The following is a 22,271-nucleotide window of genomic DNA, read 5'->3' on the forward strand; positions in this document are numbered from 1 at the left end:
AAAAAAACACAATGCTTACTCATCCACCATCCCTTGGCTCACAGCCCAGCTTTCTAGGTCAGTTTGACCCTGATACCCCCTTCCCAAGACCCCTATGGAGGCCTGGAATTTTCCCCAAAGGCCTGGCATCCACAGCTCGGCCCAACATCCCTCCTCTCCCTCATTGTGCCCAAGGTGGAGAATAAGCAGACACAGGCAAGGATGGTTTCGAGCAGGCAGATCTTTTATGTTTTTACAGGCAATCTAAATCTCAATAAATATCCACTCTCTGGGCCCAAGATTCCTAGAAACATTGGGCCTACTGGTCTGGATTACATCAGGCCGGGGACCCTCGTAAGGGGGATGGAGAAGAGGAAGCCTGGGAGGCTCAGCACAGCCCAGAGAACGCTACTAAGGGGCCTCTGGAAGGCATGTCTGCTAATGGGAGCATCCAGTAGGCGTCAAGTTGTCCTGCTCACACGTGTGTCTGGCACTGGCAGGCCTCCACCACCGAGGTGGACACCTTCTGCCGCTTGTGCGAAAAGGGCTTGCCAACCACCCGGCACCAGAGGACCACCGGCACTCGGCGACGGCGAGAGGGCAGGCAGCTATTGCAGAGGTGGGGCCTGGCCAGCCCCGTGCTGGGGATGTAGAAGGAGCTGCATCGGCCGAAGCAAAACTTGTTCTGGAGGCGGATGGAGGTGCAGCCGGGACGGGAGACCACCTGATGGGCAGGAGCGGAGGCAGAGACCCAGATTGGGAGAGACAGACACAGAGAAACGATGGAGAGTCAGAGACAGAGGCGGACAGAAAGGCGGAGGACGAGCAAGAGACACACACAGAATCAGAGCTGGGATCAGCGCAAGAGCTAGGGCCAGGAGAGGCCCTTAGGCCCAACCCCAGGTCCAGCTGCCTCCTCTCTCCACACTGAAGGCTTACCTGGGTGAAGGGCACAGCCTTGCATGTCTCCCGAGCCACATCCTGGGCACTGAGGGGAAGGGACACAGCAGACATCTCCTCCTCTTCCTGTGGTCTCCCCAGCTGGGGGCTTAGGCCTGAAGCATCTTGAAGCTCCTGCTTACCAGGATGGAGCGGCTCCCACGATGCTCCTCCCACTTGCAGGCCCAGAAAGGTCTCCCAGCTGTGGGAAATGGTGGCAGGGGAGGGGGAGATCTGGGCATTCTCTACCAGCATCTCTGGTCCATCTCCAGAGCCCATCCCTGGAGGTGGGAAGAAAATGTTGAACTCCTGGGAAACCTTGGAAGGTAAGGGCCCAAGCGCTGGAGCCAGCATCTTGGATGCTGGGGGGCTGGACCAGACCCCAGTCATCAGACTGAGGAAAGCTGTGAGCTGTCTAACCAACATCTTCCCAATCATCAGTCCTTCTGGGCTTCTGCCGATGGCTTCTGCTGCTGTCGTTTGGGCTGGGACCTGGGCTCAGGGTTCAAAGCAACTGACCCTGCTGTCTAGGTGTTTCTGCTGCGTGCGGCCCAGAAACCTGCTCTAAATAGACCTCTCTCCATGGGAAGCCCCACAGGAGGGGAGAAGAACAAATTAGCTTGTGCCCACTCCCACACCTTGCTCCCCACCGAGTTCTCTCTTATTCCCAGGCCCACTTCTAGGTGTGTGGTCTGAAACGCAGAACATGAGAAGTGTGGAGAGGGTAGGGTATAGAGGAAAGGTCTCTGGCTTTGGGTCTAAGGTGCTGGGTCCAAATCTGGGTTCTGTCACTTACTCCTGGTAAGACCCTGGACAAAGCCCAAAGAAGACTCTGGCCAGTGGGTGGTAGTCAGAGGCAGGGATGCTGGAGGCTCCGGTGAGATCCCGGGCTGCTGGGCTTGACCTGCTACCCTCCCCCATCTCACACTCAGGTGAGGAGCCCAGAGGCCGTGAGAACACTGCCATCTCAATGCTCCCAGCCTCCCCCATTTCCCCAACCTCCCGGCCCCTGTTCCCAGCTGTGAGGATAGCTACGGTGAAGGCTGCCCTCTGGTGGCCTCTTTCATCCAGAGGGAGCATAGCCTGCTCAACCTTCCTACAGTTGACTCCCCTAAATCTTCCCCCTATCCTTATCTAGTCCTAGAAATCCACTGAAGTCCGAGAGGGCATACCTCCCCCCCACACCCCGCAGGATGAGAACACCAAGAAACAGAACCCCCTCCCCGACTGCTTCCAAGTCCTTAGGTACCAAGGAGAAGTGGAGAGCAAAGGAAGGAAGGGCAGGCCTTGTGCAATCAGAACCGCCTCAGCACTCAAAGGTTTCTTCATAAGGTAAGACCCCATTTCTGTAAGGCTTAAGAGCTTAGAGGATTTGTACCCTCAGGGTTTGGGACTCCTGTCCTGGAGGGGCTCAAGGCAAGGGAATCCTAGGTTAGGTGTTGAACCCAACCTCTCATCCTGTTCAGTAATCCCATCTAAGCTTTCTCAGAATACCCTCTGAGCCTCAGACCCTTTACCTGTAAAACGGGAAGCTGGCTAGATCAAGGATCTTTAGAGTCCCTTCCAGCTTTAATGAAATAGTGACTGACTAACAATCGATCAATGACTGAGACTTCCAATGACAGAGGAACTCACTCTCTTTGGGCATATTCCATTTTCAGGTGACGCTTGGTTAAAAACTAAAATTTGCCTTTGAATTCTCCCCGTTAGTCCTAGTTCTGTCCTCTTGAATCAAATTTTCTCCCTTTTCTGTGTAGTAAAAGCATTGCAATAGGATTGGGGCAGAAAGTCTAGAAGATGGACACCTCAAGATCACTCCTATGTACTCTATAACCCAGCCACTGCAACAATTTTATGAAGGAGTGTGCCCTGAGCTACTTGCCTCTGGAGGTTTCTTGCATAATCCCAGAAGTGCGGCCTACCTGCCCAAGCCTGAATTTGCCACCCAGTTCATGGTGACCAAGAGATAAGAATGATTAAACCCCAAAAGGACTTAACTGCCTATCACACCAAGCCCTCCCTTGACTTCCTGAACAACTAGGTTGGAGCAGACTTGCTAATTCTTTTCTCTTGAAAGTATAGCCAGTACTGGAGGCAAGGAGGCCCAGGAACTTTGGAGTTTGGATTCAGCAGGACCCAAGATTTGGGAAGACATTGGATTTAGGAAAAAACAATCTGTTTAGAAAGGCCTGGAGAGACTAATATGAGCTGATGCTAAGTGAAGAGAGAAGAGAACATTGTACACAATAAGAAGGTTATTCGATGATCTATTCTGATGGACTTGGCTCTCCTCAACAATGAGGTGATTATTGACTGATTCCAATAAACTTCTGATAGAGAGCCACCTGCATTCAGAGAGAGGACTATGGGAACTGAATGTGGATCACAACATAGTATTTTTACCTTTTGTTGTTGTTGTTGTTATTCACTTTTTTTTTCTTTTTTTCCCCCTTTTTGATCTATTTTTTCTTGTGTAGCATGATAAATGTAGAAATATGTATAAAAGTGTTGCACATGTTTAACCTATAATATATTATATTATATCTATCTATATCTATCTATCTATGTATATATATATATATATTATAGACTTGCTGTCTAGGAAAAGGAGGAGGTGGTGAGGGGGGATACAAAATATAAAACACAAGGTTTTGTAAAGGTGAATGTTGAAAATTATTTTTATTTGAAAAATAAAAGTATATTATAAAAATAAACCAACAACAAACAGAATCTGAAATGGCTTGAGACATAAGAAAGTCCAAGATCTAAGGAGACCAGGGTTTCAAGGCTGTAAGCCATGTGGGGAGGTTGGGAGTGCACACGCGCACACGCGCACACACACACACACACACACACACACATGCACGCATGCGCACGCGCACACACACACACACACACACACACACACACACACATGCACACGCACACCCAGGAATTGAAATCTCAAGCCCAAGAGTCCCCATTAGAGGAAAATCATTTTTAGCCCTCCCCTGTTTATTCTCCAGCCTAGCTATGAGATTTGGATGTAGGTTCCAAACAGAATGAAGATCTCCCAAAATGAGCTCCAAAGTTCATCACTGGCTGCCTCATCTGAATGGCAAATGAAGGGTCAATGTAGCACTGTCCTAATTTTTCCTCTTCTTCTCTGAGGGCCTACTGCTAGAACTTTACCCCACATCATGGGCCACTGAGTTTCAACCTCCCCTGACCCTACACCTCCAGAAGTTCCCTTCCTTCATTTTCCCTCCACCCTTCTTCCCTCCGTTTCATCTTTCCTCTTCCAATTGCCTTTCCCTCCCTTGGTCCTCCTTTATCCCATTTCCTTTACTCTTTTTGGGGGGTGGGAGGTGGAGCAAGGCAATCAGGATTAAATGCCCATGCCCAAGATCACACAGTTAATTAGTGACAAGTGTCTAAAGCTAAATTTGAACTCAGGTCCTAGTTGTCTCTCCTCTTTCTTTCCAGTGTCTTCTTCCCTCTCTTATTAACTATAATTTGAGTAAATTCCTTTCTTTTTCTAAGCTTCATGGTTACCATCCAGAAAATAACTCCCCAAGCTCTAACAATAAGGAAACCTCCATACTTAAGGGGCAAGCAGGGAATCAGAAACCTTATTCCCTCAAAAACAAAGTGTTGTTCCCATTCTAAAGTCCAGAAGCTGGTCTTCCAAGGAACCCCTTGCAACTATCGAGTCCCAGAGTTGTCCACCCTGAAACTTGAGGGAAAGAATAAATCCTGAACTTAGTAGGGTCGTTTGATCCTGAGCAAGATGGAAAAATTGAGCTGATAATAGTCATTGTGCTATCTGCCTCAGTGCTTGGAACAGAGGAGGTCTTTATAAACACTTGTGGCCTTGACTCATCAGTCAAGAAGTTTTGGGCACTCTGTTAAGCACTAGAGATACAAAGAAAGGCAGAAAAACAGTTCCTATCCTCAAGGGGGTCATAATCTGTTGAGGAGACAACTTGTAGACAACTATTTCCAGAATTAGAAATAATCAAGAGAGGCTAGAGCTAGCTAGCAGGGCTAAATAGATCAAGAAATGGTGTCTGAAGATGGAGGCCATGTTTTGTAGTCAAGAGGAGCCAGGAGGCAGCTCGAGGTGAAAATAGATAGAGCACCACCCCTGGCCTCAGGAGAATCTAAATTCAAATCCAGCCTCAGGCAGTTAACACTGTGTGACTTGGGCAAGTTACTTAACTCCAATTGCCTCAAGGGAAGAAAATAAGACAAGATTGAAGGTAAGAAGAAAGGATGGAACTGGGAATATTTCTGCATGTATCTATATGTTTGCCCTAATAAGGAGAAGAAGCACCTTTTCAAATGAAACAAGTAAAAGGAGAGCTATTAGTAGGAGGCATCTAGAGGATAGGAGAGAAAAAGGAGAGAACAGGAGCTCTTAACAAATAGCCTCCTTTTTTTTTTTTTTTTTTTTTTTTGCAGTAATAAATGAGGCAAGATTCTTTTTTAGGGCTGAATTTTTTTTTTTTCATTTTAATAGTATTTTATTTTTCAAAATACATGCAATAATAGTTATCAACATTCACTTCTGCAAAAACCTCATATTCCAAAATTTTCTCCCTCTCTCCTCCTCTCCTCCCTCTCCAAGACAGCATGCAATCTGATATAGGTTAAATATGTGCAATTTTTCTAAACATATTTCCATATTTGTCATACTGCATGGGGAAAAAACACAAGCAAACAACAAAAAACAAAACCCCAAAAACCAACAATAAAAAAGAAAATACTATGTTTTAATCCCTATAGTTTTCTCTCTTTAGCTGCAGATGGTTCTTTCATCACAAGTCTATTGGAGCTATCTTGAATCACCTCATTGTTGAAAAGAGCCAAGTCCATCATTATACAGTGTTGCTGTTGCAATGTACAATGTTTTCTTAGCGCTACTCGCTTCACTCAGCATCAGTTCATGTAGGTCTCTCCAGGCCTCTCTGAAATCAGCCTGTTGGTTGTTTCTTACAGAACAGTAATATTCCATTACATTCATATACCACCATTTATTCAGCCATTCTCCAACTGATGGGCGTCCACACAATTTCCAGTTCCTTGTCACTAGAAAAGGGCTGCCACAAGCATTTTTGCACATGTGGGTCATGAAGGAAGATTCTTAGGCATGAGAGTGTGGGGAAAGGGGAGCCATGGGCTGTTTGAGAAGGGATGAAAAGAACTTACATGTGAGTTCATTAGGGAGGTGTAAAAAGCCCTGTCATGGTGAGGACCCAGTTGAGGTCATATAACAAATATGTGGTGGACCCAGTCAGCTCAGTTTGGAGATTTTTGCTAGCTTTATGCAGCAGTTCATTACTAGAAGTGAAGGCAATGGATTGGAGAAAGGGGTCCAAGGCTAAGGCTCAACAGGGCAAAATGATGATATGGTAAGGGGACAAGAGACGTAAGAGAAGAGGATGGTATAAAGTTAAACTGGTTCACTAAGGCACCAAGATGGTGAATGGAAGAGAGAGTAGCCAATGCAAGAATATTGGCCTGGTAAAGAACCAAGGGGTAATAGGAGGAGGGGAAGGCATCAGTGAATCAGTGGATAGAGCAGGAGCACTGAAGTCAGCCCTGAGTTCAAATCTGACCTCAGGCATTTAGTAGCTGTGTGATCCTGGGCAAGTCACTTAACTCTGCCTTTTAAAAAACCTGAAGGGTGGGATTAAAGGTCACAGTGTGGAAGAACAGGGTTTGGGATTACATGGCAGAATGAAGAGTGAGAGGTGGAATGATAATAGGGAATAATAAGGGAATTTTTAGCATTCATGAAAGCTCTGTGGGTGATCTCTGCAAGAGCAATAGGTATGGTCATCTTTCTGTGTTGCTGAGGTGGGATTCGGACTAGGTCATGTGGAATTGTTTGTTGTTCATTCCCGAAGAAGATCATGACATTAGAAAGGTAATGCCCAGGCTTGAAAGTGAACTGATTTAAATGAGAGAGGGCTGCACAAACTCTCTCTTACAGTCATTTGGATTCAGTGGCAAGATATAGATAAGGATGACTAGAGATGACCTTGGATGTAATGAGAGAGCTTGGCCTTTTTTAAACTGAAGTCTTACCTGTGTCTGTTTGCCTGAAACATCACCATTTAATGATTAAGATTAGATCAGAAATGAGGCAATCGAATGGCCTCTTTTACCTCTTTACAAAAAAAAAAAAAAAAAAAAAAAAAAAAAAAAAAATCAATCCAGGAGGGGAAGACCCTCAGGATTTCTGGCCAAAATAGAAATAATTGGTATCTTCACTCACTCTGAGCAGTCAGAACCCAAACAATGACGAAATGAGTCAAGGAAGGAAGGAAGGAGGGAGGGAGAGAAGAAGAGAAGGAGGGAGGAGGGAGAAGGAGGGAGGGAAGGAGGGAAGAAGGGAAGGAGGGAGGGAAGAAGGGAGGGAAGGAGGGAGGGAAGGAGGGAAGGAGGGAGGGAAGAAGGGAAGGAGGGGGGGGAAGGAGGGAAGGAGGGGGAGGGAAGGAGGGAAGGAGGGAAGGAGGGAGGGAAGGAGGGAGGGAAGAAGGGAAGGAGGGAGGAGGGAGAAGGAGGGAGGGAAGGAGGGAGGGAAGAAGGGAAGGAGGGGGGGAGGGAAGGAGGGAAGGAGGGAGGGAAGGAGGGAGGGAAGGAGGGAGGGAAGGAGGGAGGGAAGGAGGGAAGGAGGGAGGGAAGAAGGGAAGGAGGGGGAGGGAAGGAGGGAAGGAGGGAGGGAAGAAGGGAAGGAAGGAGGGAGGGAAGGAGGGAGGGAAGAAGGGAAGGAGGGAGGAGGGAGAAGGAGGGAGGGAAGGAGGAGGGAAGAAGGGAAGGAGGGGGGAGGGAAGGAGGGAAGGAGGGAAGGAGGGAAGGAGGGAAGGAGGGAGGGAAGAAGGGAGGGAAGGAGGGAAGGAGGGGGGAGGGAAGGAGGGAAGGAGGGAAGGAGGGAAGGAGGGAAGGAGGGAGGGAAGAAGGGAAGGAAGGAGGGAGGGAAGGAGGGAGGGAAGAAGGGAAGGAGGGAGGAGGGAGAAGGAGGGAGGGAAGGAGGGAGGGAAGAAGGGATGGAGGGGAGGGAGGAAAGGAGGGAGGGAAGAAAGGAGGGAGGGAGGGAAGGAGGGAGGGAAGGAGGGAGGGAAAAAGGGAAGGAGGGAGGGAAAAAGGGAAGAAGGGAAGGAGGGAGAGGGAGGGAGGGAGGGAAGGAGGGATGGAGGGAGGGAGGAAAGGAGGGAGGGAAGAAAGGAGGGAGGGAGGGAAGGAGGATAGGAGGGAGGGAGGGAGGAAAGGAGGGAGGGAGGAAAGGAGGGAGGGAGGAAAGGAGGGAGGGAAGGAGGGAGGGAAGGAGGGAGGGAAGGAGGGAGGGAAGGAGGGAGGGAAGGAGGGAGGGAAGGAGGGAAGGAGGGAGGGAAGAAGGGAAGGAGGGGGAGGGAAGGAGGGAAGGAGGGAGGGAAGAAGGGAAGGAAGGAGGGAGGGAAGGAGGGAGGAGGGAGAAGGAGGGAGGGAAGGAGGGAGGGAAGAAGGGAAGGAGGGGGGAGGGAAGGAGGGAAGGAGGGAAGGAGGGAAGGAGGGAGGGAAGAAGGGAGGGAAGGAGGGAAGGAGGGGGGAGGGAAGGAGGGAAGGAGGGAAGGAGGGAAGGAGGGAAGGAGGGAGGGAAGAAGGGAAGGAAGGAGGGAGGGAAGGAGGGAGGGAAGAAGGGAAGGAGGGAGGAGGGAGAAGGAGGAGGGAAGGAGGGAGGGAAGAAGGGATGGAGGGAGGGAGGAAAGGAGGGAGGGAAGAAAGGAGGGAGGGAGGGAAGGAGGGAGGGAAAAAGGGAAGGAGGGAGGGAAAAAGGGAAGAAGGGAAGGAGGGAGAGGGAGGGAGGGAGGGAAGGAGGGATGGAGGGAGGGAGGAAAGGAGGGAGGGAAGAAAGGAGGGAGGGAGGGAAGGAGGGAGGGAGGAAAGGAGGGAGGGAGGAAGGAGGGAGGGAGGGAGGGAGGAAAGGAGGGAGGGAGGGAGGGAGGGAGGGAGGAAAGGAGGGAGGGAGGAAAGAAGGGAGGGAGGGAGGGAGGGAGGGAGGAAAGGAGGGAGGGAGGAAAGAAGGGAGGGAGGGAGGAAAGGAGGGAGGGAGGAAAGGAGGGAGGGAGGGAGGGAGGGAGGAAGGGAGGAAAGGAGGGAGGGAGGAAAGAAGGGAGGGAGGGAGGAAAGGAGGGAGGGAGGAAAGGAGGGAGGGAGGGAGGGAGGGAGGAAGGGAGGAAAGGAGGGAGGGAGGAAAGAAGGGAGGGAGGGAAGGAGGGAGGAAAGGAGGGAAGGAGGGGGAGGGAAGGAGGGAGGAAAGGAGGGATGGAGGGAGGGAGGAAAGGAGGGAGGGAGGAAAGAAGGGAGGGAGGGAGGAAAGGAGGGAGGGAGGAAAGGAGGGAGGGAGGGAGGGAGGGAGGAAGGGAGGAAAGGAGGGAGGGAGGAAAGAAGGGAGGGAGGGAGGAAAGGAGGGAGGGAGGAAAGGAGGGAGGGAGGGAGGGAGGGAGGAAGGGAGGAAAGGAGGGAGGGAGGAAAGAAGGGAGGGAGGGAAGGAGGGAGGAAAGGAGGGAGGGAAGGAGGGAAGAAGGGAGGGAAGGAGGGAGGGAAAAAGGGAAGGAGGGAGGGAAAAAGGGAAGAAGGGAAGGAGGGAGAGGGAGGGAGGGAGGGAAGGAGGGATGGAGGGAGGGAGGAAAGGAGGGAGGGAAGAAAGGAGGGAGGGAGGGAAGGAGGATAGGAGGGAGGGAGGGAGGAAAGGAGGGAGGGAGGAAAGGAGGGAGGGAGGAAAGGAGGGAGGGAGGAAAGGAGGGAGGGAGGGAGGAAAGGAGGGAGGGAGGAAAGGAGGGAGGAAGGGAGGAAAGGAGGGAGGGAGGGAAGGAGGGAGGAAAGGAGGGAGGGAAGGAGGGAAGAAGGGAGGGAAGGAGGGAGGGAAGAAGGGAAGGAGGGGGAGGGAAGGAGGGAGGGAAGGAGGGAGGGAAGAAGGGAAGGAGGGAGGGAGGGAAGGAGGGAGGGAGGGAGGGAGAGAGAGGGAGGGAAGGAGGGAGGGAAGGAGGGAGGGAAGAAGGGAAGGAGGGAGGGAGGGAAGGAGGGAGGGAGGGAGGGAGAGAGAGGGAGGGAAGGAGGGAGGGAAAAAGGGAAGGAGGGAAGAAGGGGGGGAGGAGGGAGGGAGGGAGGGAGGAGGGAGAGAGAGGGAGGGAGGGAAGGAGGGAGGAGGGAGAGGGAGGGAGGGGGAGGGAAGGAGGGAGGGAGGGATGACAGAAGCATTGTGCACGATACCAGCAAGACAGTGTGAGGATCAGCTCTACAGCCTGCTCCTCTCAGCCATACAGTGATGCCATCTTCCCCAACCAGAGGGAGGACCAGGGAGACTAGATGCGAACGAAACACACAGTTTTCATCTTTCTTTCTCTTTGGTTCTTGTGGTTGTCCCTTTGCTGATTTTGCGTTCACCCCAGACTTACGGAAATGTGTTGACGGTGACTGATTATATAACCCATATCAGATTGCTTGTTATGTTTTTTTGGGGGGGAGAGGCAGGGAGAAAAAAATTTGGACCTCACAATCCTACAAAAATGAATGTTGAAAACTAGCTTTAAAATGATGTTTAAAAAGAATACAAAGCCTCATTTATTCCAACACGCACATATTACGTGTCTACGCCGGGCTCTGCCCTGGACACACGCGGCTATTTTTTTTGTGCCTGCCCTCAAGAAGCTTGCACTCTCTAGGAATCACTCGCGCGAGTTTAGGGAACCGGAGCGACCTAAGACTGAGGCCGAGAAAAGCGGTCGGCCGCAGTCGGAGCTTCCAGCCAATCAACCACGACGCGACGCGGTCCTCCCAGCTCCTGCCCCTCCCGGTTGCATACGCTCTGACGCAGGCAGCGCATCGGACACCCGGAACCGGTCGGCTGGGACCCCGGCCGGCTGCCAAGATGGCGGCGCCCATGTTGCGAGCGTGTGGCGTCCGGACGCTGCGGGTTCCCCCGGGGGCTCCGGCCTCCCGCGCTTACCGTGCCCCACCGCCCCCACTCCGGCCGCCCAAGCCCTTCACCCCGGACCCGGAGGACCCGATGACCCCGCGCTGGCAGCTGCAGCCCCGCTTCGCCGCTAAGCAGTTCGGGCGGTTCGGGGCCGCGTCCGGGGTGGCCCCGGGCTCGCTGTGGCCCACGGTCCCGCAGCTCCGGGAGCTGGAGGCCGAAGAGCGCGAGTGGCAGCCAAGCCTGGGCGCCATGCAGGAGGCGCTGCGGGCCCGCGCCGAGGCCCAGGAGCGAGAGCGCCGGGAGAGGTGGGCGCGCGCACGGGGCGGCGGAGGGAGGGGGTCCCCACGGGCGGGGGACAAGCGCCTTTCGCCCCTAGGCTGTGACCTGGTTCGTAAAAGGCCGCGGCTAGGTCTGCAGCTGGCATAAAACCTAGCATTCCGTAGCGCGGGCCTTTGTGGCACCTTAGGCAAGCCCTTACCTCTCTCTGGACCCCACGATCCCCCATTTTAGTCGAAAGGGACCTCAGAGATTATCCGGGGTGCAGTCCAGCCTTCCTACTGTACAAAGGAAAAAACGAGACGCAGGAGGAGGGAAGGGTGACTTGACCCACCAGCCATGTAATTAGTAAATGGCAAAGTCAGGATTAGAACTCAGGGCTTCTACTTTTAATCCAATTTTCCCACCACACTAAGGGCTCATCTGTAAAGCAGGACATTGGATTCGAGTAGAGTCTGATCTATCTGATCCAGAGGCGTCAAACGTTAAAATGCAACTGGGAAATGTTTTAACAGAGTACAGTACAACCTATGCGATGTTAACATGGGGTGTCCAGGTCGGTGTTGGGCCTGCAGGGATCTTGCTTCCTGTTTCTGCTTTACATCTCTGGATTAGAGACTCCCCATGTACCTCTGTGTGCTACATCTATAAGCTAAGGGTCCTAAATCATGTCTGTGGAAGGATCTGGCTACTTGTCCCAAGGGGGCTAGCTGGGAAATGCTGAATCAGGATTTTATGAGACTTAAGAGCTGGAAAGGCCTTGACAGGGCTCTTCATCTGGCCTTTTTTTCAGGTGAGAGAACATCAAAAGCCCAAGAAAGGGAAAGGATATTAAGTGGTCTAGTGGATAAGAAAGAGTGTGGAGGCTGGAATCTTGTCTTGTGGGTCTGGGCAAGTCATTGAACCTTTGCTTCAGTTTATCCGTAAAATGGGGATGGGAATAACAACTGCCTCCTAGGACTCAACTGAGGTAGTAATTGTAAAGCTCTTAGGCACCATGTAAATGTTAGTTATTAACTAGTTCAACTCCCAGTTTCATCATTGAGCTGTTTTGCAGAATCAGACAGCTTGGATGTTGGATTTGGAGACAGGAGGTACAAGTTCAAATCAAAGATTCATCATTTGCTAGCTTGTGTGATACTGATAGGGCCCCTCCTTTTTCATTGTTTTTTGTTGAGATGATTTTTATCTGCCTTAAAGAATGGGTAGGAATGATGAAAGGGGCCAAGAGAGGGAGAGGAGACAAGCCTAGGAACAGAATGACAGCAAAGATGACAGCAGGGATGGGATTCTGGAGCACACTGCTGTCATTGAGCAGTTAATTTGAGAGGACTTGCAGGGGCCGAGGGGGCCAGTGTAAGGCCAGGACTCTCCTTGGTTAAGTAAGTATGGGTTAGAAAGATTCTAGCAGTGGAGTGTTCCTTCAAAGCCAGGTCTTTCCTGGGCAGCCTTATTGGTGTCCTCAGTTTTAGCATCTCCTATTATTATTTCCTTTTCTCTTCCTAGAAGCTTCTTTCCCTCCCTAGAACCTGTAACTTAAGTGATTGGGTTTTATATCTTCAATGTTCAGCAGAATGCCTTGTACATAGTAGGCAGCACAGTGTACAGAGTGCCCAGCCTAGACTGGAGTTCACTCCTGAGCAGCAGAGGCTTAACTAATTGTTGTGGGGCCCTGTGCAAGTCACTTAACCCTGTTTGTCTCCATTTCCCTATCTGTAAAATGGGCTGGAGAAGGAAATGACAAATTATTCCAAGATTATTGCTTAGAAATCCCCAATTGGGATCACTTAAGAGTTGGGACTTCAACATAAACATTCCTTGTCCCTGTTTCCTTATCTGTAAATTGAGGATGAAATAATCACTAATAATTAAAATCCCTTTCAGCTCTGGCAGACTATTAAGTGAAACCCAAAGCTGGATGGATCTTGGAGGTCATAGTAGTGATCCAGACTTTCAGTGTTGAGGGGTGGCAGTGGTGGCAGTAGAGAAAGGGGAGGAGGTCCCATGCCCCCATGCCAAGCTTGGGGCACTAAAGCTAATGGGACCCTCTACCCTACTAGGAAAGTTATTAAGTGGAGAAGGACTCAGAAGCCTTAGAGAGAAAGATAGCGAGTTGTTTTAGACCCATCTGCAGGACAGTTTGAAATGTTTGGATCAAAGTTTGGAAATGTGAGACTGGAGGTCTGCTAAGAGGTTGCCCCTGAATAGGTAAATAGGTGGTAATTGAGTCCATAAGCTGATGAAATCACCAAGTGAGGTAGAGGGAAGGGAAAAGAGGGCTCTGGACATAGCCCTGTAGAACCCATGATTGGTAAGAGTTGACTTGGAGGAGCCAGCAAAGAATTCAGATAGGAGAACCAGGAGAGGAATATCCCCAAAACCCTCAAGGAGCGTTAGGCAGCTAGGTCAGGACAAATGAGGATTAAGCAAAGGCCATTGGATTTGGTGATTAAATCGGAAGCCCAGGCTAAGAGAAGAAAAGGTAGAGGCACTTAGAGAAGGCATGCCCCAAGAAGTTTGGCCACAGAGGTCAGAAGTGATCTAGGACTATGGTTAGCAAGCATGGAAGGATCAAGAGAGGGGTTTTTGAGGATGAAGGCAGAGATTGAAGATAAGTGACAGTGAGGATGATAGAGAGGCAATCTGCTAGAGAATATGGGCTAGGATTGCTTGGTTAAGCTTTGGGCAGGGATAGACCAGACACGGATCTCGTTTCCTTATCATCCTCTTGGCAGGACAGGCCCAAATCAACACCCAGAGAAAACACTGAGTAAATTCATTGTCCATCCTTGTTAATTGGGGAGGAGAAAGTTCAGGTGAACCTGGGAAACTGTGGGGGAAATGGGCCTAGAAGCAGTGTGGTACGGAGCAATGGATTGGGAGTCAGGGGGTCTGGGTCCAGATTTACCTTGCCATTTCCATCTAGGATGTCGGGCTGTCACTTAATTCTGGGTGGGGGGGCACTCAATTTCTGTTCTCTAAAATAGATGATCACTGTGGGCCCTGCCAGCTATATGCCTGTGCTTCTTTGTAGTGGATGTAGAGCCAGAGTTTGAATCCCATTTTTGACATTGTGACATCCAAGCCTGTTTCCTCAGCCACGAAATAAGGACCATATTCCCTTCATAGCACTCATGTAAGAAGTGATTTTTTTTTTTCCCCTCTGAGGCTGGAGTTAAGTGACTTGCCCAGGGTCACACAGCTAGGAAGTGTTTAGTGTCTGAGACCAGATTTGAACTCAGGTCCTTTTGAATTCAGGGCTGGTGCTCTATCCACTGTACCACCTAGCTGCCCCCAAGAAGTGAATTCTAAGTCATAAAGCCCCAGAGTAAAGGAAGCTATCATTATTAGTAACTTGAGCCTTGTGGGGGGGAAGACGGGGGCCTAGCCATTCTGAAAAGCAGGGCCAAAGCAAGGGAACAAGAGGAAACAGGCTCAGAACCCTGGAGTAGCTTTGCCAGTCCCCACTCACCCCACTTCCCTGCTCTCCAGGGAGCAGCTCATCGAGGCCAAAATGGCCCAGATGCCACAAATGATCATGGCCTGGAGGCAGCAACAGCGGGAGCGCTGGGAGAAGGCCCAGGCGGAGAAGGCCCGGAGGGCTCGGCTGCAGGCCGAGGCACAGGAGAAGCTCGGTTATGATGTGGACCCAAGAAGCTCTCGCTTCCAGGAGTTGCTACAAGAGCTGGAAAAGCAGGACCGAAAGAGACTCAAGCAACAGAAGAAGCAGCAGAAGGAGGCGGCAAGAATGGAGGCTCTGCAAAAGGCTGCAGAGGCTTCTAAGAGCCCTGTAAGCACTGAGAAGGAAGAGCATTGTGACCCAGAGCAGGGAAGCCCAGGCAATGAGCACATTCAAAACTCTTCCAATAAAGTGTAGTGCCCACTAGATTTGTCTTTGCAGACTTCTCTTCCTCTGCTCCAAGAGCTGGACATAGCCCACCTAGTATGGATTTGAAGGAACACTGTTGGGAACGATTTTGAATCTGTCTGGAACAAGTCCCTTCCTCTCAGAGATCGTTTCGTCACCTGTAAAATGAGGGGTTGAAGTCCGTGCCAGCTCCAAGCCTTAGAACCCATGTAGGTAGGAGGGCTTGGTCCCTGCTAGTGCCTGGGGAATCCCCAGGTCCCATCCCACCCCACCCCCAGGTTCTCAGCTGCTGGCTCCCTGCCCACATAGGGGGCTTTCAGCTTTGCCAACCACTGGGGGAAGGGGCAGGGGGAGTCGATGGGGAAATAATGGAGGAGCAGATGGTGGAGGGGGAGAAGGCTTCTGTTTACCAACATTAATCTCCGGTAATTAGCCAATTACCAAGGGGGAAAGTAGCCAAAACAGACAGCAGTATGTGTGTTGGAGGGAGGGCTTCACCCATCCAGTATTTCTAACTGGGGGGGGGGAGGGGAAGAGGTGGGCTCCCTCCAGGGCCAGAGCATCACAGGGTTTGGCTCTGCAAAACTCTCCAAAGCAGCTGATGGTGAGGAGGGCCAACCCCTGAGCAGCTGGGGCAAATGAAGGGCCCGTTCACCCTGGTAAGGGGGTAGCCCAGCCTTCCCATGCCTGAGAAAAAGGGTTTCTACTTTTCCTATTTCCCCATGGCTCAGGAACCTGTCTGCATATCCCTCATCCCCTTCTGTAGCCACATCTCTTGGTGAATAGGGCCTGGACCCTCCCAGGACAGAACACAGGCACTAAACCAGCTGCCCCTAGCTCATTTCTAAAACTTTATTCACTTCAAAACCTTTATCAGAGACACATTTCTGGGGGGAGGGCAGGGTGAAGAAGGCAAGAGGGAAGGAGTCAGGACACCCTGGTTCTGGGCTTAGTCTCTGCCCAGATATTCTCTCTAGTGAACACCCTACCCAGAGCTCCTGCCTTCCAAGCCTCTTATAATGCTGCTCTTTGTACAGCCAAACAAGAGGCTACAGGAAGAGGCAGGGGTGCTTAACGCCCTCAAGTTGCCTACTTAGTTTATACTTTAACCCCAACACCCCCTCCTCTCCCTCCCCAACACTCAGACTGGTGATAATGTAATTAGTCCTAGCTATCCTTCATCTGACTTTCCTCAAAAAAAGCCAGATGGAAGAATTTGGACAGTTCCATTCCAAGGGAAGATCAGGTTCCTCCCACCCCCAGCCCTACCCCAAGTCAGAAAGGGGGCAGAAGGGGTGGAGTTGGGCCACCTCAGACTCCCCCTTGGAGGGGATGGGGACATCAGCAGTTTCAGGGAGAGGGAGGGAAGAGAGACCTGCTTGCTGGGAGCTGGGGCCAAGGCTCCATCTGTCTCAGCAGCAAGCTGGGCCACAGGCCAGGAGGGGCCCATCTGTCTCCAAATCCCCTGGCCAGGCCGCCAGCTCCAGCGAGCTCGATCTCTCACACACATACACACACACACACCACACACACACTCACACACATGCACACGTGCACACTCAGAAATGGGGGGGGGAATGCTGGGTCAAGGAGGACAGCCTCATTACAGCTGTGTGGCCCCAACTTCCCTGGGGGAGGGGAGCTAAAAGGGCACTCGGGTTGTCTTTTTGTTTTTTCTTTTTTTTTCCCACTTAAATAAACATGAATATATATATAGATAGATATATATATTTGTTTTCTTCTATAAAACTTTTTTTGCCGGCAGTGGGGGGTAAGGGTGGGGGTGAGCTCAGTTTCCCTCCCTCTCTCCCTGCATCACTCGTCATCAAAGTTCTGACTCAGGAGAAAATTCGCTGCCAGGTTCTCATTCTTCTCACAAGCGAAGTAGGCCTGGATTACCAAGCTCTCTGGAAACCCCAGGGCCTTCAACTGCAGGAGATGGACCAAAACATGAGGGTAAGGGGTAGAGGTCATAGGGATCCCAGCAGTTACCAGAAGCCCAGAGAAGCACCACTGACTTGCCCTAATCACCCAGGGAGGAATCAAGCATGGACTTGAACCCAGAGATGCTATCCCTGCTGCGAGGAGCCAGCTCTTCTATCCCACCTCCCACCATTGCAGGTCCCTTACCCTCTCTATGGCTTCTTTTTCCTGTGGCGTGACCTGGATGTAGTTCATCTGAGGAGATTCCTCACCAATGGCCCCAACCTCCCCCTCTACATCCGACATGTCTGCCAGTTCCCCTGTGGGCTCATTCAACATCTGGATGAACTGTTCCTGGTGCCTGCTGATTTGCTGGGGACCAGAGCAGAGGAAGCCAGATCACTGATGGGGTCACCCCCCCTGCCCTCAATGGCAGTCAGAAAGCCCAGCCCAAACCCAAGATCCTGTGCCCACCTGCAGTAACTGGGGGTTCTCCTGGCCTAGCTGCTGCAGCAGGGCTGGCAACAAGGCTGGGTTCTGCTGAATCACTTGTCGCATGTTCTGGAACTGAGGCTGATCACGGAGGAATTCCAGGGGGTTCTCGCCTACCAAGGCAGATATGGGAAGGAGCCCCCTTTATACTCGGGCAAAAAGGCTTTTCCTGCCTGACCAGCTACCCACTACTTACCTCCTTCTGGGGCAGGCTGCTCAGGGGCTTGGCTCTCCTGCACAGGGCCACTCTCAGGCTCTGGACTCCCTGGGATTCCCTGCAGGGCCAAAGGGGGAAATAAGATGCCCACCCTACCCCACAAACACAAGCTGGGCCCCCTTTCCCATGTACCTAGTATATACAGATAGGGAGCAGAGGAAAAGGACTGCACACCTAACAGGGTAGCAAGGAGTGACCCAAGACAACATTAATAATGATCACAAAAAACTCGCCTTTTGTTTTTTGAGGGGAGGGGGCATTGGGGAAAAAAGGAAAACCCAGGAAAGACCCATTAATTACAAAATAGATCTGAAAGGAACCTTAGAAATTCTTCAAGCCAAAAAGGGGAAAAAAACAAGCATCAAGGTCACATAGGCAAGCAAAGATTGGCTAAGAAGAATCCAACCCAAAGCCTCGTTCCACAAGCCAGGCTGTCTATTTTTCCTTCAAAGTCGAGTTAAAGTTCTATGTTAAAGTTAAAGTTAAAAGTCAAGTTAAAGTTCCTCCATTCCGAGGGAAGATTAGGGAAGAAGCCCAGGGAAGGGCCTGAGAGCCAGCTCACCGTCAGCAAGTACTCCACAGCCCGATGGGGATTGTTGTAACTGGCCCTCAGAGCAGCTACCACCCGCTCCCGCTCATAGCCCATGGACATGATTTCTGTCAGCATCGTCTCATACTCGGAACCTGTCACTGAAAGGAGAAACAGAAACGAAGGCTCTGGAGGGACTGGGGTCACTTCTAGCCCCCTTCCCTCAACCAGGAATCTTTCCTCCTTTTACCCATCCCCTGCCCCAAGACCCTCATTTTGGTGCACAACCAAAAACATGACCCACCACCCAGCCACCCACCTAGTGTAGAGGCTGCGTCATCCTCCTGCCCGCTGCTCCCTGAAGAGGGAAGAGAGCTGTAGAGTTGACAGAAACATTTTTATCAATGACTTGGATGAAATCACCAAAAGCAAACTTGTCAAATTTGTGGAAGATGCCAAGTTGGGAGAGAGTGAGCTAAAATGCTGGATAATAAGAATCTAAAAAGAGCTTGGCTAGAAGCAAGGACCCAAATTGACTAAGGTCAAACTTAATAGGGATTGATATTATATACTTGGGTTCAAATATTCAACTGGTTAGACAGCACAGTCCCATGGTGATAATCTGGGAGTTTTCACAGATGACAAACTCAATACAATTCTATAATGTGATAAAACAGCAACGAAAGAGAGATAGAACAATCCAAGGCTGCTATGAGAGTTAAATGCCATACAAAGCAAGGGAAAGCCAAAGTTCTGCTCTATTCTGCCATGATCAAGCCACGTGAGGGGCATCATCTTCAGTTCTGGGCACTCCAAGTGAGCAGGATGCTAAGAGGATAGGAGAGTAGGGCCCAGGAGGATCAGCTGAGGAACTGAGAAAGTTTATAGAGTAAAAAAGAGAAAAGCTACAGGAGAGCAGTTTAGTATCTGAAGGGCTATCACATAAATGACTACTTCTGCTTGATCTAAGGACAGAAATAAAAGCAATGGAAAGTTGCTAAGAAGCAGGTCAAGGCTTAATACGAGAAAAATTTCCTGACAAAGAGAGCTGTCTCAGAGTAGCATGAGGTTACCTTGGCAGGTAGTGAGCTCTCCTCCCTAGGAATCTCCAGTAGAAGCCCAACGACCATAATGTTGTTAGAAAAGATTCTTGATTAGGAACAGTCTGGACTCAGTTGGCCTCTGAGGTGCCGTTCCAACTTTTAGATTCTGTGCCCTCATTTGGGCTCCTCATGGTGCTAGTCCCCTCCCTCTTGCCTTGAGTCTCTCTACCATGCTAGGGCCCTGGGTCTCACAGAGGGGAATGGCAGCACACTCATATACATAAGACTTGGATCAGATTGGCTCTGCTGGGCTCCGAAGGGTAAAATTTGGACCAAAATTCATTTAATTCAAGCTGGAGAGAGCTTTGGAAACCATCTAGCCAACCCTCTCATTTTACAGATGAGGAAACTGAGCCCTGGGGAACGTTTAAGTAATGTGTGCCAAGTTCACAACACAGTGTCAGCCACAAAACCATATCCAGAGCCAGTGCCCTGGGAGTACTGTACACAACACTGAGTGGAATGGGTCAAGTAGAAGACAAGCAGATCTTCACTCAATTTAAGGAAAAACATCTAAAAACTTAAGAGACGTTCAAGAATAAAACAAGCCTCAGGAATCAGTTCCCTATGACAGAAGTCTTGAAGCATACTAGATAACAAGTAATGAGCATGAGCAATGACACGGAAGGGATAAGACTTTTAACCCCTTTAGGCCTAATTATCTAAACAAATGAAGGAACTGGAATTGATGCCCTCTGAGGTCTCTTTCAGAACAGAGATTCTGGGAAAGCATGAGGAGCTCAGAACCCAGGAGGCCCCCAGCCCCACCGTGGGAAGCCCTTACCCAGGCCCAGCCTCCGGAGGCGTCCCAGCAGCCGGCTCCTCTGTGGATTTCTGCTCCTCACTGGGGGCTGGCGGGGGTAGAGGCATGGCAACAATGGCGGGAGCTGGTGGGGTGGGTGTGGAGGGCTCCGAGGTGTTGGCAGCAGCAGGGGCAGAGGGCTCCGAAGGCGCCGAAGTGGCAAGCCCAGCTTTGGCCTGGAAGGGCCAAAGAGAAGATTATGTCAGAGCCTGCCTTTTATCATCCCCACCCAGGCCAGACCTAATCTATCTAGGACACAGTTGGTGACACCCAGTAGTTGCAGTGTCTTCTAGTCTGCTTCCATGACTCCAAGGGCCTGCCTGGCCTTACCTTGGTCACCATGACGACCACAAAGTTTTTCTCATCAATCTTATAGTCCCGGATTGGGACATCGTCACTGAGGATCTTTCCTGCATAGATAAGCTTCTGTCCAGATACAGGGAAGGCATCCCGGCCCTTCTCTGCCTCAATTTTCTCCTTGAGCACCTTCACCTGAAGAGGAAAGCACAGAATTTAGGTCAGTAAAGACCCTTAGGAAAAGGCTTCTCCTCCTTTTACAGAAAGGGAAACTGAGGCCCCAGAGGGAAGGCCCAGGTTGCACTGTGAGAGTACAATGGGCCTGAGCCCCTTGGGGCCCAGACCAGAGAACAGCAGCTTGGCAGGTCCCTTTTTTCTGGGCTTCGGTGTCCTCCCTTTCCTATCAGCAGAGGATTTAGAGATCAAAGGATTTAGCAAGGACCTTAGAGTCCATTTAGTCCAGCAGGGTCCGGACAAGGAGGGATAATCCCTTGCCTGCCTCAGCCCAGAGTCCCCCTCCAACTGAAGCTGGTGCCCGGGCCATGCTCGCCCGCGGGAGCTCCCTGACTGAGGGGGACGTTCCCGCCCCCGCTAGCCCCGGTGCTGTCCGAGCCGGGGATGCGGCGGCTCGCTCTCTTAGTGCGGAACTACTACAGTCGTCATCACCATCGCCTCGGGCTGCTGGGGCCTCCCCAAGGCGGCCCCGGCTCTGCCAGCAAGCTCCCCTGGCCCAAAAAGCAGCCGTGGGGTGGTCTCCCAACCCACTCCCCCCAGGCCCGGAAAGACTAGCAGCTAGAGGAGCCGCTGAAGGAAGGGCAGAGAAGGGAGAGGGTGGGGTGGGAATGGATGGGGGGGAGAGGGGATTGGGGTCAGGGGCCAGGAGAGGAAAGCGTACGAGGACGGATTAGAGGTGAGGGGAAAGAAGGGGGAGAGAGAACGGAGTTAGGGGGGGGTATGGAATGGGAAAGAGGGGGAGGGGTGGGCAGGGGCTGCATCTGGCCCGTCCCGCGGGGAGAAGGGCGAAGGCGATCAGACTTGTGCTGTCCCGTCCCGGCCTCCGTCCCCGGCCTCACCGTCTCCCCCGGCTCCATGCGGATCTTAAACGTTTGTTGCTGCAGCGTCTTCAAGGTGACGGTGACGGCCATGGCTGGGGCCGGGCGGGCGGCGGCGGCTGCAGCTTCCGTCCGTCCGGTCCGTCCCTCACTCCGTCCGACGCGGCGGCCCCGGGACAGTACTCACACGGGAACATGCAACTCACGCCGCCGCCATCTTAGCGCCCTGAGCCACGCCGGGAACTGCTTCCCGGTCATGCGCGCCTCGTGACGAGACGAAGAAGGGAGAGGCGCGAGCGCAGCGACCCCAATCACGTGACAGGGGACGATGAACGGAAAAAAAAAAGAACTTTCTCTCCCGGTCATGCGTATTCAAGAACCACCTAGTAGCAATTTCAATGGCAGCACACCTTCCACCTTCTCCCTCCCTCTTCCCCCCTCCTTCCCCCACCATACTCCCTTAGAGCTTGCGCACTAGAGGCTTCTCCTGTGTTGACGTCATTGTTTTGGGGTGTCGTCATGGTGTCACAAAATGGCCCCAGGAGATCATGGTGAAATAAATTGAGCTGCAAATAAAGTCCCTTGCAGCTCCAAATTTAAGTCCAACTCTTTTTACAGATGGGGAAACTGAGGCCCAGATGTTTCAGTGACTTGACCAAGGTCACACATATAGCAAATGGAAGGACAGGTATTCAAAGCTGGTGCTGTCACCTTTCAGCCTCATTCGTAAGAGGTTGGGGAGGGGGGATGAGCCTTTGGGTTTCCAACCTCCCTTCTTCCCTATCTCCTCCATCAAGTTCTTCCTTTCCCAGCAAAGCCCATATTCACCCTATGCTTTCAAGAAAATTCCA

General features: G+C 51.4%; 3 protein-coding genes across 3 annotated transcripts; 1 reads left to right on the forward strand and 2 right to left on the reverse strand.

The window, feature by feature from the left end:
- Nucleotides 1–204: 204 nt before the first annotated feature.
- DAND5 (DAN domain BMP antagonist family member 5) lies at nt 205–1,900 on the reverse strand. Its single transcript, XM_074288470.1, has 2 exons — nt 919–1,900; nt 205–703 (listed from the first exon to the last, which is right to left on the reverse strand). The coding sequence occupies exons 1-2, from the start codon at nt 1,354–1,356 to the stop codon at nt 455–457; spliced, it is 687 nt and encodes a 228-aa protein (XP_074144571.1). The 5' UTR covers nt 1,357–1,900; the 3' UTR covers nt 205–454.
- Nucleotides 1,901–10,733: 8,833 nt separating this feature from the next.
- GADD45GIP1 (GADD45G interacting protein 1) lies at nt 10,734–15,021 on the forward strand. Its single transcript, XM_074288220.1, has 2 exons — nt 10,734–11,166; nt 14,630–15,021. The coding sequence occupies exons 1-2, from the start codon at nt 10,814–10,816 to the stop codon at nt 15,012–15,014; spliced, it is 738 nt and encodes a 245-aa protein (XP_074144321.1). The 5' UTR covers nt 10,734–10,813; the 3' UTR covers nt 15,015–15,021.
- An 820-nt stretch (nt 15,022–15,841) lies between these two features.
- Nucleotides 15,842–21,875, reverse strand: RAD23A (RAD23 homolog A, nucleotide excision repair protein). The gene is made up of 9 exons (XM_074287979.1): nt 21,442–21,875; nt 20,402–20,563; nt 20,054–20,247; nt 18,486–18,541; nt 18,200–18,327; nt 17,617–17,695; nt 17,403–17,533; nt 17,136–17,300; nt 15,842–16,934 (listed from the first exon to the last, which is right to left on the reverse strand). Exons 1-9 carry the CDS (start codon nt 21,511–21,513, stop codon nt 16,821–16,823), a joined length of 1,101 nt encoding a protein of 366 aa, XP_074144080.1. The 5' UTR covers nt 21,514–21,875; the 3' UTR covers nt 15,842–16,820.
- Nucleotides 21,876–22,271: the final 396 nt, after the last annotated feature.

The sequence above is a fragment of the Sminthopsis crassicaudata genome, chromosome 1 (genome assembly GCF_048593235.1).
Source record: "Sminthopsis crassicaudata isolate SCR6 chromosome 1, ASM4859323v1, whole genome shotgun sequence".
Taxonomy (NCBI): domain Eukaryota; kingdom Metazoa; phylum Chordata; class Mammalia; order Dasyuromorphia; family Dasyuridae; genus Sminthopsis; species Sminthopsis crassicaudata.